The sequence below is a fragment of the Hetaerina americana genome, unplaced genomic scaffold (genome assembly GCF_022747635.1).
Source record: "Hetaerina americana unplaced genomic scaffold, ioHetAmer1.1.p SCAF_3, whole genome shotgun sequence".
Lineage (NCBI taxonomy): Eukaryota > Metazoa > Arthropoda > Insecta > Odonata > Calopterygidae > Hetaerina > Hetaerina americana.
Window position 1 is genome coordinate 29,190,839 of NW_027286874.1, and position 13,823 is coordinate 29,204,661.

General features: G+C 36.3%; 1 protein-coding gene across 1 annotated transcript in view; it reads right to left on the reverse strand.

Moving 5' to 3' along the window:
* Positions 1 to 13,823, reverse strand: part of lili (LMBR1-like protein) — a 34,667-nt gene that overhangs the window by 5,548 nt on the left and 15,296 nt on the right. Inside the window, exons 5-10 of the mRNA XM_071587431.1 lie at positions 11,217 to 11,343; positions 9,018 to 9,086; positions 7,467 to 7,736; positions 5,907 to 6,061; positions 2,670 to 2,901; positions 1,662 to 1,818 (exon numbers count right to left, since the gene is read on the reverse strand). Coding sequence (XP_071443532.1) covers positions 1,662 to 1,818; positions 2,670 to 2,901; positions 5,907 to 6,061; positions 7,467 to 7,736; positions 9,018 to 9,086; positions 11,217 to 11,343 — 1,010 coding nt within the window. The remainder of the gene's footprint in view (positions 1 to 1,661; positions 1,819 to 2,669; positions 2,902 to 5,906; positions 6,062 to 7,466; positions 7,737 to 9,017; positions 9,087 to 11,216; positions 11,344 to 13,823) is intronic.

Below are 13,823 nucleotides of genomic sequence, written 5' to 3' on the forward strand. Positions count from 1 at the left end.
TTCCTTTGTCAATCTGATGTATGAGTTCTGGGTTGAAATCTCTCCCATGATTTTCTTCCCATTGATGCTTGGTGAAGTGAGATTGCTCGAGGTGATAGTCGAAAGATGAAAGTCGGCGGGAATTCATTAAATCACTTAGGCTCACTGATTACCAAGCTTCAGTTTGTCAGTTAGCCAAGGGGTTGCGAGCATTTCTGAATGAATTGGAAATGCAGTGCGATAGATATGGGATGAGAATAAATGTAAATGAAACATAGGTTATGTGGTCCAGAAAGAGAAAGATTAAGTTAAATGTTAAAATAGGAGGGCAAAATCTAGAGCAGGTGGAAAGGATTACTTATCTCAAAAGTGTTTTGACCAAAATGGTCGAAGTAGTTGGGACATTAGGAGATAAATTGTATTAAGCAATGAAGCACAAGAAGGAGGGAATTGATGACAGGGACATTGAGTAAGGATGTTAAGAAAAGGCTCATTAAAGCTTTCATATGGAGTGTAGTTATGTACAGCACGGAAACATAGCTACTAGAGTAGGATGACAGGATTGGAGGCTTTTGAAATGTGGGTGTAGTCAAGAATGGAGAAGGTGAAGTCGACAGAAAGGAACAAAATGAGAATGTGCTAGCAATGGTGGGGGAGGAGCGGGGATTGCTGGGAGAAATTCTAAGAAGACAGATAAAATGGATGCAAAGCATATTGATTGGCAATGGGATGTTAAAGACTGTGACACAGGGGAGAATGTTAGGCAAATGAGGAAGAGGCAGGAATAGAATAAGGATGTTGGATAGAATAAAGGGAGAAAGGAAGTATGTATAGGTGAAGAGGGGCTTGTTGTAGAGTAGGATGTTGGGTTATGTTTTGTTAGATGAGGCAAGATATTTATTTGCTAGTTGTGCCCATATAAAACCTACCTTAACTGGTAGATTACCTATAGTAATGATAGCATGCTAATTAGTCCCTTCTATACACATTAAAGGTAACTGCAATTCAACATTTAGGCAACAAATCAGTTAAAACATTCAAGTCTACTAATTAGGGTACACCTATTAAGTCAGAACAGGGAAAAGTCAAGAACTATATAATGGTAAGAGGTTTATGGATTTCATTTTACGCATTGGTTTAATCATAATTGCAAAGGTTGAAAGAAAAACAAAAACTTATTGTTTGACAATGTTAATATCTAAATGGGTGCTAATAATAATGCCTATGCATGTGTAAGCATGATTAAAAATATGAAGCTATGGGAAACTGACTGCCAAACACACTGATTTAATGTATAACAAACATCAGGGACTACAATTCATACTGCTCAAAAATGCAGAGGTTCTTAGCTTTTAAAATCACCCTACAGGCAGGTGGCCAAAATTCCAAACACATTCTTTTATAGAGGCTTCAAGTATAATTACAGATATATGTTATCTACGTAGTCTTATATTGGTAAGTAATTTTAAAAAAAATATGATAACTATGAATCATTTCCATTTATTAAAAGTAACCATAGTTTTTCTGGGGGAGCTCAATAATCATAAGCCACTTCCTTCTAATCATGTGGTAAAAACCCACCAGTAATGTCATTTATAAATTCAATCAAGAACAGGAATGTTGCCACATGCATATCCTAGAGCACTGCATACACTGGGTTAGATTATTGTAAGAGAACCAACCTGACACATAATTCTCTTCTGACAGTGGAGGTGAACTTGTTCATGAGACATATGGTTGTAGATGATGCAAACACCAAATTGTACATGAGAACAATCTTGAAATTACCCAACCATTCTATTTTTCCAAAGTCTCCCAGAAGATCAAAATTGGTAATACCTGAAACATAAAAATTAAACAGCCATAAAATTAGATATCTCTTAACTATTGCACTTATAAGGCATAAAAACACTGATTCGATAATAAAAAGTCCAAAAGATAATTTATCCTCAACCTGCACTTATCTCAGACATCAAAGGTGCAGGAAGCATATTGTGAACCAGGATTAGCAGTATTAGAAGGAGTGAAACCGGGCTGTCCACGGTCCCCCATGTTTTTCAGTATACAATACTTGGAGGAAATAGTACAAGAGGCATGGCAGGGGCTGGAGAAAGGAGTGAAAATATATGGGGAACTCATCAAATCAGCTGGAGTTGCAGATGAACAACCATCAGTAAGCCTGTCATCCTAAGGGCTACATTCATTGCTGAGCATACTAAAGAATCACTGAGATAAGTATGGGTTGAGAATCAACAAGAATATTTTCAAGGCAGTGAAGTTCTCATGAAATAAAAAGGCTGTGATAATCATTAAGGTTGGGAGTCATGAATTAGAGTAGGTATAGCAGGTTACCTATTAAGGCAGTGGAAATCTGTGGAAAAGTACGAGTCTTTCTTTCTATTTCAATAATGGATATTAAGGCAGTGTTTTAGAAGAAGAGAAGAAGGTAGTAAGGACATTAAAAGAAGAATCGCAAATAGGTAAAGATGCTTTACAAAGGGCTGATCACAGGGCTCGTAAGTAAATATTTAAGAAGAGACATGCAAAACATTTGACATGGGGCATACCATTGTATGGGGAGGAAACTTATTCACTAAGCATGAGTTTAAGTGTAACTTTTGGGATGTGGGTGGAGAAGAATGGAAAAAGTGAAATGGATGGAAAGAATAACATTGGAAGGGGGTACAAACCAAGGATTCGTGCCAGGAGAGGCAATGCTGAGGAGAGCACAAGAGTGATGGCACAGTTGAGGATCAGGTGCGGTAGTGGGGTTGCACCATATGTAGGCTGCACCCTCGACACCATAGGGAGAGTGTAGAGTCCCACAGAAGATGTGGCTGCCAAGTAGAAGATGAGTACCACCTCCAGAGCAGCCCCTGCTGGCCCCAAGCTGGACAGAGAGGTCATGCCAAGCACCAATTGCTACGGAATAATTGAAAACTCAAGGCATAAGCAAGGTAACTACAAAAACTGATATCCACAAAGCACATTACATTTAAAATTGCTTATTGATCCCTATATTAGTAAAGTGATGTTAACACTGAAAAGGAATAAACATTTTTTATCATTGATAACATTTTTTTCTTTCAACCAGAAATTTTCAACAAAAATCTTTTCATAAAAAGGCAGGCTTTATGCCACCCTTTAGGGCCACTGTACACTTAAGTGTCACTAAAATGGCTTCCGAAAAGCATTTTGGCAAATGTTAAAACAGCTTTCTTGATTCTGTGATGTAACAAACTTGATGAAAGAGCATATCCAAATATTTAAATATGCCATTGGTGCTATTATTATTATGCAACTATTATTATAGGTAATCTACCAGTTCAGGTATTTTTTGGATGGACACAACCACCAAATGAATATCTTGTCTCTCCTAATGAAACACATCCCAATATCCTACCCAACATCAAGCCTCTTCATCTTCATATACTTCCTTCCTCCCCTCATTTCATCTAAAACTACTTCCTGCCCCTTCCTCGTTTGTCTAACATTCTCCTCTCAATCACAGTCCATATCCCACTGCCAATCCACTGCCATCCACATCCCATCGCTATTCAATATGCTTTGCATCCATTTTTCCTGTCTCCTTATGCTTTCTCCTAACTATCCCCTCTCCTCTCCTACCATACCAAGCATCTCCTAATTTGTTTTCCTTTTTGTCCACTTCACCTTCTCCTTCCTTCTCTAGACCCATATTTCAAAAGCCCCTGATCTACGCTTATCATCCAACTTCAATGGCCATTGCAAGAAACTGTGGGAGGTACCATGACAGTAATTTTTAATGAAGTCATCCGCTAATAGTGCCTTCCGATACAACAATTTCCGAGTATAAAAATCATTTGCCTTGACCAGAATTCAAACCCCAATCCCTCAATGTCCAACCAGATGCTTTAGCCAGTTAAGCTATAGAGGCGTCCTCTTACACTCTGAAATTTGGGATGTTGTGATGAAATACATATAATTTCACAGGCATTCCTATTCATGCACGAACTGACATCGAGAGATCCGGGTTAGAATCCTGGTCAAGGAGAATGATTTTTACACTCTGAAATTGTTGTATTCAATTACCATTTTTCCACACTGTACATAACTATGCTGAAACAAAGAATAAAAGAATTTGTTTTCACAGGAAAGAATTTATAGATAATACTAAAGTCTGTTGAATCTAGTCAACAATAATAAAATCAGAGGCTTTGATTTTTTCTTTGCAATTAATAAATAAATTTCCACTAAGTATCAGCCTCAACCATCTCTCATAACTATGCTCCATATTAAAGTTTTAACGAGCCTTTTCTTAACATCCTTACTGAATGTCCTGTCATCAATTCCCTCCTTCTTGTGCTTCATTGCTTAATACAATTTATCTCCTAATGTCCCAACTACTTCGACCATTTTGGTCAAAACACTTTTGAGATAAGTAATCCTTTCCACCTGCTCTAGATTTTGCCCTCCTATTTTAACATTTAACTTAATCTTTCTCTTTCTGGACCACATAACCTATGTTTCATTTACATTTATTCTCATCCCATATCTATCGCACTGCATTTCCAATTCATTCAGAAATGCTCGCAACCCCTTGGCTAACTGACAAACTGAAGCTTGGTAATCAGTGAGCCTAAGTGATTTAATGAATTCCCGCCGACTTTCATCTTTCTACTATCACCTCGAGCAATCTCACTTCACCAAGCATCAATGGGAAGAAAATCATGGGAGAGATTTCAACCCAGAACTCATACATCAGATTGACAAAGGAAGGAGGATGGACAAGTGGGAAGAGCTAGAAATCAGAGAGAATTTAAAAATGGGTCATTTGATTGACGATTTATTGTTTGAACACCTTTCCCCAATCCTAGAGGCATCCCTTTCCTTGAGGGAAAGACCCAACAACCCCCCCCCCCCATTGTGAACCCACCAATCACCTTTCCTGATGCTTAACACCCCTCTCCCCCTTCCCATCTACGCCGATCACAATCCCACCTATTCCTTTCCTTCCCCCCCTCTCTCAGCCACCCCACTCTCCCCACATGAATGGTATATAAATGGTCTGCAACTTGATTAATTTGAACCTGATGATGATGCCTAAGCATTGAAGCTAGTAGTACAAAAATAAAGAACAGTGGAAAGTGTGGAGTCGTATACATTGTGTTCTTCATTTAATGATCAATTCCAAAGAAACTGCGGGAGATGCCGCAACAGTAACTTTTAACGGAGTCATCCGCTAATGTGCATTTCCATGCAACAATTTCAGAGTGTAAAAATCATTTGCCTTGACCGGGATTCGAACCCGGATTCCTCAATGTCCAGTTGAGTGCTTTAGCAAGTTAAGCTATCGAGGCTATTATTAGCTAGTTAAGCTATCGGGACATTGCATGTATGGTATTTTGTCACAACGTCTTGTCCCTTTAAAGCCCCCAAAATTTCAGAGTTTAAGAGGACGCCTCGATAGCTTAACTGGCTAAACTGGCTAAAGCACTCGACCGGACATTGAGGGATCCAGGTTTGAATCCCGGTCAAGGCAAATGATTTTTACACTCTGAAACTGTTGCATTTAATGATCAAGGTTTACTTTTATAAGATCTTGCTATCATTTGGATATATTTTGAATTATCAGCCATAATCTTTCATGCTTGATATAATTTATAAAAAAAAATGCAAGTTTCCATGTTTGGAATTAGGCATACACGTATTTTGCATAGATGTAACCTTAATATTTAATTAATGAATCATTTGAAATGGTATTTGAATCAATAGAATTATGACTGATTCATTTCAAAATTGATAGTAAGAAAGCTTTACCAACAACCAGATTTCACAAAACAAAAGAGCATACTGTAATGGGGGTTTACTAGGGAAGAAATTTGTTAAGTAAATTGATAAATTTCAACTGCCACTCTAAATGATTATAACATTTAGGAAATTATTACCTGTGTTCCCAAGGGTAACGCCTTAATACCAACAAGTAGTCCAAGGGTGTTAAGAGCAACTGTGAGGACAGTAATGGAAGTCAAAACCAGCAAAAGCAACATGGCCACAGGATAAACAAGGTTTCTCTGAAGATATGATGTACGCTGCTGTCGATCTGTACATTCAAAAAAAAATTTAAGCACAAGGAATTTTTTTTAAGCATTCTCATTTTAAAATGTTCATGAACATGAAAGTGTTCAAAATTATTTTAAAAAGTTATATAAGATAACTCTGGAAGTGACATACCATTTACTTCAAACTTGTATCAGCGCAATAGCCGATATTAACCTACATGCTGTTTTCTTCTGCAATTCAATTCTTATTCCATCACACACATTCTTCAAGGTACCATTCACCTTCCTCCAGACATGACTTGAGGAACCAATGCCCTCATTTTTAGTTTTATTCTAACTTGAGAAATGCATTAATTTTAGTGAGAGGTAAGTGCAATGCTCACTGAATACACAGTCACTAAGAGTTTGCCTAGTACATCATTTATGGCTTGTGTTTTTCAAGGTCAAAATTCCTAGACTTTATGGATTGACATTTTTTACCAATGGTATTTCAATTCTCAAATAACAGTTAATCACAACCAAATGCTATTGTAATTCATTCGCTTAAAATCTATAAAAATCATAAGCACAGTAATCAAACCAAAGATTGGTTTAGTTGGTGATGGTAGATGCCACTCAGTACTAAGGCGAACAACGGCATGTGAAATTCACACATTAGGATATTGGGGCCAGCTCCTTTCCCTGCACTGGTTTTGGTTTCCTAGGATGATCTGGTAACCAAAAAATCACATAGCTTGGGTGGAGCTAATGGTGCCCAGAGAGGCTTGCCCCAGAACAGAACCCAAGCCCACCAATCATTAGTCCAACGCTCAACCCCTGGACTACCACGACCCTCTTCATAATGTATATGATACACATATTATGACTGATATTCAAAACTAATTACTGTAAAAAAATTATCATAGATTTACTAACATAAGAAACACTTTGTAACTCCAAAAAACAATTTGTTATGCATGGCGAAAGTTTTATCAGTATGACATGATTGCCATGATGATCCCTCACAACTTAACCCAGGTTATGCAATAAAAAAATTGTATGAAATTACAAAGAATGCTTCTTTTAGAGTGAAGCAAGTACATGTATATCTACATTACACCATTGCAAGCTGCTGCAAGGAAGTGTTACGTCACTTGACATGAATGCACAATCCCAATCGTGACACCTCTTCAAATGCAAGTAACATCAGAAATCATAACCTTAATCCTTGGGTTATCTAAATCAATACATGTTGTAAATAAGTACCCTTTGTCTTATTAAATTATAGAATATGCTCAAAAGTTAGTTCTTTGTGACTAATAAACAACAGAACACTTCAACTTCAAACTGAAACTTTAAAATCCATCAATCGATGTCAAATGCCATTTCCTTTTCATGATGAGAAATTTGAAAATAATGGAATCTTTTAAAGATTAACTTTCCTAAAATAACATTGGAAGGCATTACCTAAAATTATGCGGTGAGCCTCTGCCTTTTTAAGCTCAATTTCAAATTTTGTTTTCAAGTCATCCAGCTTAGCAGATGATAATACTCCTTCCTCAACTGGCACTGCAGATGATGAAAGCAATGTTGAACACTCAGCCAGTTTCCTCCTTAAATAATCTTCATCAAACACTGCCACATAATATTCTTCACTTAGGTCACACATAAACTGAGGTTTCACCAAAAATTTGCCGACCACCGCAAAGAGATGAACAAATCCCAATGGAGTGCACACTGAAATTATTTCATGACAAAAAATTAGAGATTGGAGGAATAACATTTAAGATAACATGTAATTAGGTTAAATAATTAATATTTTATACCCTTTAAAATTGCATTATTTATTTGTCTGCACAACTTCATAAACTTCATACACATTCTGCAGATACAAGGTCCCAGTTCAAATAATAGCCACCAAGTCAAAGTTACAGTGAACAATTTATATCATAGAAGTTCAAGCACATCAAATTTTATTGTAATATTAATTTAAAGATTATGTTTGACACTTGTGTATCGGAAGAAGAAATTTGCTTAGAGGTTTACAAAAGTTTAACTTGTAGCTATTCCTCATAACGACCTATGCATAAGAGGCATGAAAGCTACTATATATATTCTGGATACTATCTTTCAGCATCTGATATCACACAACGCGCCAATAAATATAAATAGAAGAGCAATTTGATGAAGTAATAATGAGGTAAATAGCCCAAAATTAGAATGAACACTAAAGACTCACTGATTCTTAGCATCTTTTAACAAATGGATATATAAATGCTCAAAAAACATATTTAACAATTGCACAGTATTACTGAATTAAAGTCTGTCAAACTGAAATTAAAAAATATGTATATGTTCCTGAGGAACAACTGCAATTGAAAAATTGTACTCCATTTTCTCTCTTGCTCGTTCTTTTATCCTATTGCATACAATTTTTACTAGCTGGTGAGTATATTTCAAAAACACACTGCACTCCTTGATTTCCCAATCTTCTCCTACATTCACTCAATACTATTCACACCTAACATAAGAATTCTCTCCCTTGTAACTTCCCAACCCTATCTGTATGCCCTGTACTATGAGAGGAAAGAAAACTATATCTATTGTGCCTTGAAACCAAGATCACATGAACACAAGTTGAATCATAAAGGACTACAATAGGACATTTTGTAAGGATCAAATGATTGTCATTCATTAAAAATTTGCAATTAGGCGAATTTTACAAAAAGCTTTTGATAAAGTTGACTAAAAAGTATTCACAAATCAAATCTCATTTTTTAACCTATTTTTTTGAAAGAAAATCATACTCTTTATCACAATTAGGGTTGTACAAGAATGAAAACATGTAATATAGCAAAATTTAAAAATTAAAGGAAATATCTCAAACTTAAGGCTACAGGTTACCTATGCTTGGAATATATTATTAGTTTAAATAAACAAATACAATCGTCATCAAAATTAGGGTAAGGAGAATTAAGGAATATTAAAATTATATTTGAACATTGAAAAACTACTTACATAATAACATCAGCACTCCAAGAAATGATATGCACGAGTACAGGAATGGCAAATAGTAACTCCAAAGACCTAGAAAAAAATAAAAATTTACTTCCTTCCCTTAGATTATGACTGCCTCATGCGCAATTAGGTATGCAATAACTATTTGACAATATTAATATAATTTACATGATTCGACTAAAACAAGAACAAGGATATAGCTGCAGTCATGCCATGAAAAAAAGAAGCCTATTTTTAAAAGAGAAAAATTTTTAATGAGAAATCAATGAAACTTGTAGATACATGTATAGACAATAGACCAATTCTAAAATGCCCTTTAATAATAAACATTGAATTGAAATATCCCAAGAAACATATAGAAAACATATTTTTAACAATGAAGACATTTGAACAGGTGCTAGGAAAATAAACTTCAGTTGAACTTATTATTACCTAGATATATTTTTAAATATTTAAAGTTATTACCCTTATTTTACATAGGTTTTCATATTTTTTTTAAACATCTCACAGACTAGAGAACAAAAGTTAAATGTAGAGAAGTCACCCACCATTTGGCTCTATGAGGGCCACTATAATTAGGACCTACATTACACTTGCCCATGTCTTCCCTAATCCCCTTCTTTTTAACTTTTCCATGCCCACTTTATTCTACTATCCCTACTTCCTCAAATATCTCACTCACAACCAGAAATTTGTAATTTTTCAATAGGTGCAATGCTCCATAAAAAACCACAGATGTCTGAAACCAAGAATGATTGTCAACCATATTAATATCCACTTTTTATTAATATTCCCGATCTTTCAAACTATCCTTGTATGCAAAAATTAGGGATTTCCTAGTACGTGTGCTTTAAATAACCCAAGGACTTACCTTGTCATGTATTATCTACATTGTCAGAAAAATATTCATAACTAAAAATTTATTGGTTGAATTCATTAGGAAGCTTTTGTATTTTTGGTTAATACTGCTTTGTTCAAAATCCAAAACAAATAAAAGGTTCTAAGCTGCTTAAACACTGATGTAGATTGGCTAAAACATTTTTGCCCAGGACTATTCCCCATTTATTCTAAATAATCAAGAATCTACAGAATTAATTTACTGTTCAACTGGCTATCAGTGAGCCTGCAAAAGAAATTTACTTAAAATAATTAGAAGTAGGCTTCATGGTGGCTGTTGTGCAATCTATTTGATAGCATGGAAGAAACTTGCACCTGCACTATACAATCAACCAATAAATATGGATTGGGCAGAGTAGATTTTTGTGATCCCATGTACTATGCACCCAACTGATGCCCATATTTTTTTAAGATTTTAACAACCAATTATTTTCCTGCTGGTCATCACATGAAGATTCACATTTAATGGCCACAATACTTATTTCAAAATATTTCATTACAAAAAATTCTAATAATAGTACATGAAAGCATTTGACATTCATTGCAGAGGTATCTGCATGTAAACTGTACAGGAAATGTAAACGAACTGATCCTACCCTAGCAATGAGTCTAAGATGAAAATGGCATAAGTCTACCTAGCCAAATAAAATTTGTCTTTTACAACAAATTTCATGTTGTGGCCACAGAGAATGCTGGACACAAGGATTGGCATATCAGGTAGGTAGAGTGAATATCACAGGCTATTATTCAAGTCTTGAGGATCACAACAAGAATATGTACACAAAAATGGAAAAAGTTATAGCACTCTCATAATAAGCTAGGGGTGTAAGGTAGAGTGATGTGAGTATAGCCTCTCCTGTGCAACTGTCATCCTCACTTTCACGCGTGATAACTAAATTTGACCACACAGAGCACCCACCCTGTTATCATGGATATCTCTGATGGCTGAGTGTCTCCCAGTATAAGGAGTCACCCATATGCCAACAAACTTTTAAGGGTGGATGAATGGGTATGGGGTAGAGGCACTCTCTTTTCCCAGGGAAGAGAAATATTCCCCAAAGGCAAAGGAACCAAAATTAATGGACAGTGGAATGAGAATGCAGAAGGCTACAGTAAAACTACTGCATTGAAGATCCCAAGATATCCAAAGTTCAATTATAGCTACATTCAACACAATGCTAGCCTGAATGAAACAGCAATTAATAGAGAGGAATGGCCATTGTGACAAAGCACTCCCTTTAGCTTTTGATGATGATGATACTAATCTAATAAATAATTATTAACTTCCTATTTTATGCTTACTTAATAGAGCACTTATGGCACTCTGGTCCTTGTCAATCAATGCAGACATTATGTATGTCATCCCAGCGACCAGCACAGCCAATAAGGAAAGAATTGTAAATGTCTCATATACTCGAGCCATAATACCCTGCAATTAAAAAAGTTAGATTGTTAATACGTGGTATTTATAAGAGAAACTGAAAAATTAGCAATGGAAAAAATGTCCATGTACTAGATAATGATTATAATATTTACATACAAAGGTGAATTTTTTCCCTTCTTCCAAATTGTCAGTTATACATTAAGTTAAACCTTATCATGCAACTTGCACATCTTGTGTTTGAAAACATATTTGCACATAAATACAAGGGTGTTCCCATAAGTACCCGGCCTCACCTAGAGACCGCCGTAGTTGTTTGAAAATATCACTGTATTAGATAGTATGAAATCTCTAAAGCATATCTTTCAAGCTTGAAGTCGCTATATTGTTTAGTATTTGTTTGACAGCCATTAATAGTGAACATTTTCAGTGAATTTGTGAAAATGCAGAAAATTGAACATCGTTATGTTCTACAATACTTTTATTTAAATGGCCTCAGCCCAACCAATATAAAAGCTGAACTCAATTCTACTCTGGGTGAGTCTGCTCCTTTGTTTACAACAGTAAAATATTGGGTAGAGTTTAAACAAGGCCGTACCAGCTGTCAAGACGAGCATCGCATTGGTCGACCAAATGAGGTGACAACTCTAGAAATGGTGAAGAAAATCCACAAAGTGATACTGGAATATCATCGACTGAAAGTGCGAGAGCTAGTAGACATAGTAGGCATTACAAATTGAGTGGTTTATCGCATATTTTATGAAAATTTGGACTTGAGAAAGCTGCATGCAATATGGGTACCACATTTGCTCACACTTGAGCAAAACCAGTGTCGTGAAGATGTTTCAACTGAGTGTTTAGCAAAGTTTCACAGCAATAAAGCAGAATTTCCAAGCCATGGATGAAACACACTTGAGCAAAACCAGTGTCGTGAAGATGTTTCAACTGAGTGTTTAGCAAAGTTTCACAGCAATAAAGCAGAATTTCCAAGCCATTTCATAGCCATGGATGAAACACGGGCCTATTACTTCACACCTGAGACAAAAGAACAATCAAAGCAATGAATTTTAAAGATGGAACCGCCTCCAAAGAAGGCGAAGACCGTTTCATCAACAGACAAGGTCACGGCATCGGTTTTTTGGGATGCACGTGGGATAATTTTCATTGACTATCTTGAAAAAGGAAAAACTATCAACGGCAAGTATTATGCAAACTTATTGCAACATTTGAGAGAAGAAATCAAGCACAAGCGGCCAAATTTGGCTAAGAAGAAAGTGTTGTTTCATCAAGACAATGCACCAGCTCACAAATCTGTTATTGCAATGGCCAAAATTCATGAATTGAAGCTTGAATTGCTACCTCATCCACCCTATTCACTAGATTTAACCCCCTCGGATTGTTTTCTGGTCGATAACTTGAAAAAATGGCTCAGTGGTCAAAGATTTTCCAACCATGACGAAGAGATGTCGGCATTAATGGCCATTTTGAGGAGCAAGACAATACTTATTATATAAAGGGTATCGAACTTTTTGAAATACCTAGGGAAAAATGTATACAGCTGAAAGGAGATTACGTTGAAAAATAAATACATTTTTTCCAAAATGTTTTGTTTACTTTGTTGGGTTGAGTACTTCTGGGACAACCCTCATAACCAGAATAATATATGCTATAGAAATTTTTACCAACAGTTTTGAAAAGCATTTGTCCTTGGATTTTTGGATGGCTGAAAGTGAAGACTAAAAAGCAAAATTACGAGGGTCATCCGGAAAGTAGTACCCGTTCGTGCCGCATGAAGTGCTGACGACGCGAGTAGCCGCTGGACGAGGTCAGATAGCTTCAGTGGCTTGTCTGCCTTCTCTGAGCCAAGTTGCGTGACGCTAGCATTGCCTGTGTTGTTTCTGTGATTGTTTACAATGTTTAAAAAAATTGAGAACGCCGCCAGTTGTGAAGTGAGGGCAGTGATTAAATTCCTCAATGCAAGAAACGTTCGCCCATGTGATATTCATCGCCAATTAAAGGAGGTGTATGGAGACAATGTAATGGACGAGTCGTCTGTTCGGCGGTGGTGTCGCAACTTCAACATGGGGAGGGGGAACACACACGACCATGAGCGTTCGGGGAGACCGTCTGTCATTACAGACCAACTGGTGAGCTCAGTTGACGAATTCGTGAGGAACGATCGGCGCGTCACAATTGATGACATCTGTGAGCATTTTCCCAATGTTTCTCGAACAATTGTTCATGAAATTGTTAAACACCATCTGCATTATGCAAAAATTTGTTCAAGATGGGTCCCTCGCGTATCTCAATGAGCTGGCGGCGAAGGACTATGCAGCAGGAATACAGAAACTTGTCACACGTTATGACAAATGCCTTAATTTGCTTGGAGATTATGTTGAGAAGTAGTTTAAAGTATCCTCTTTCAAATAAAATTTTTTATGTTTGTTAATATTTACTTTTGTGTCTTTATTTCACGAACGGGTACTACTTTCCGGATGACCCTCGTATATTAAATGTGTGGTGGAACA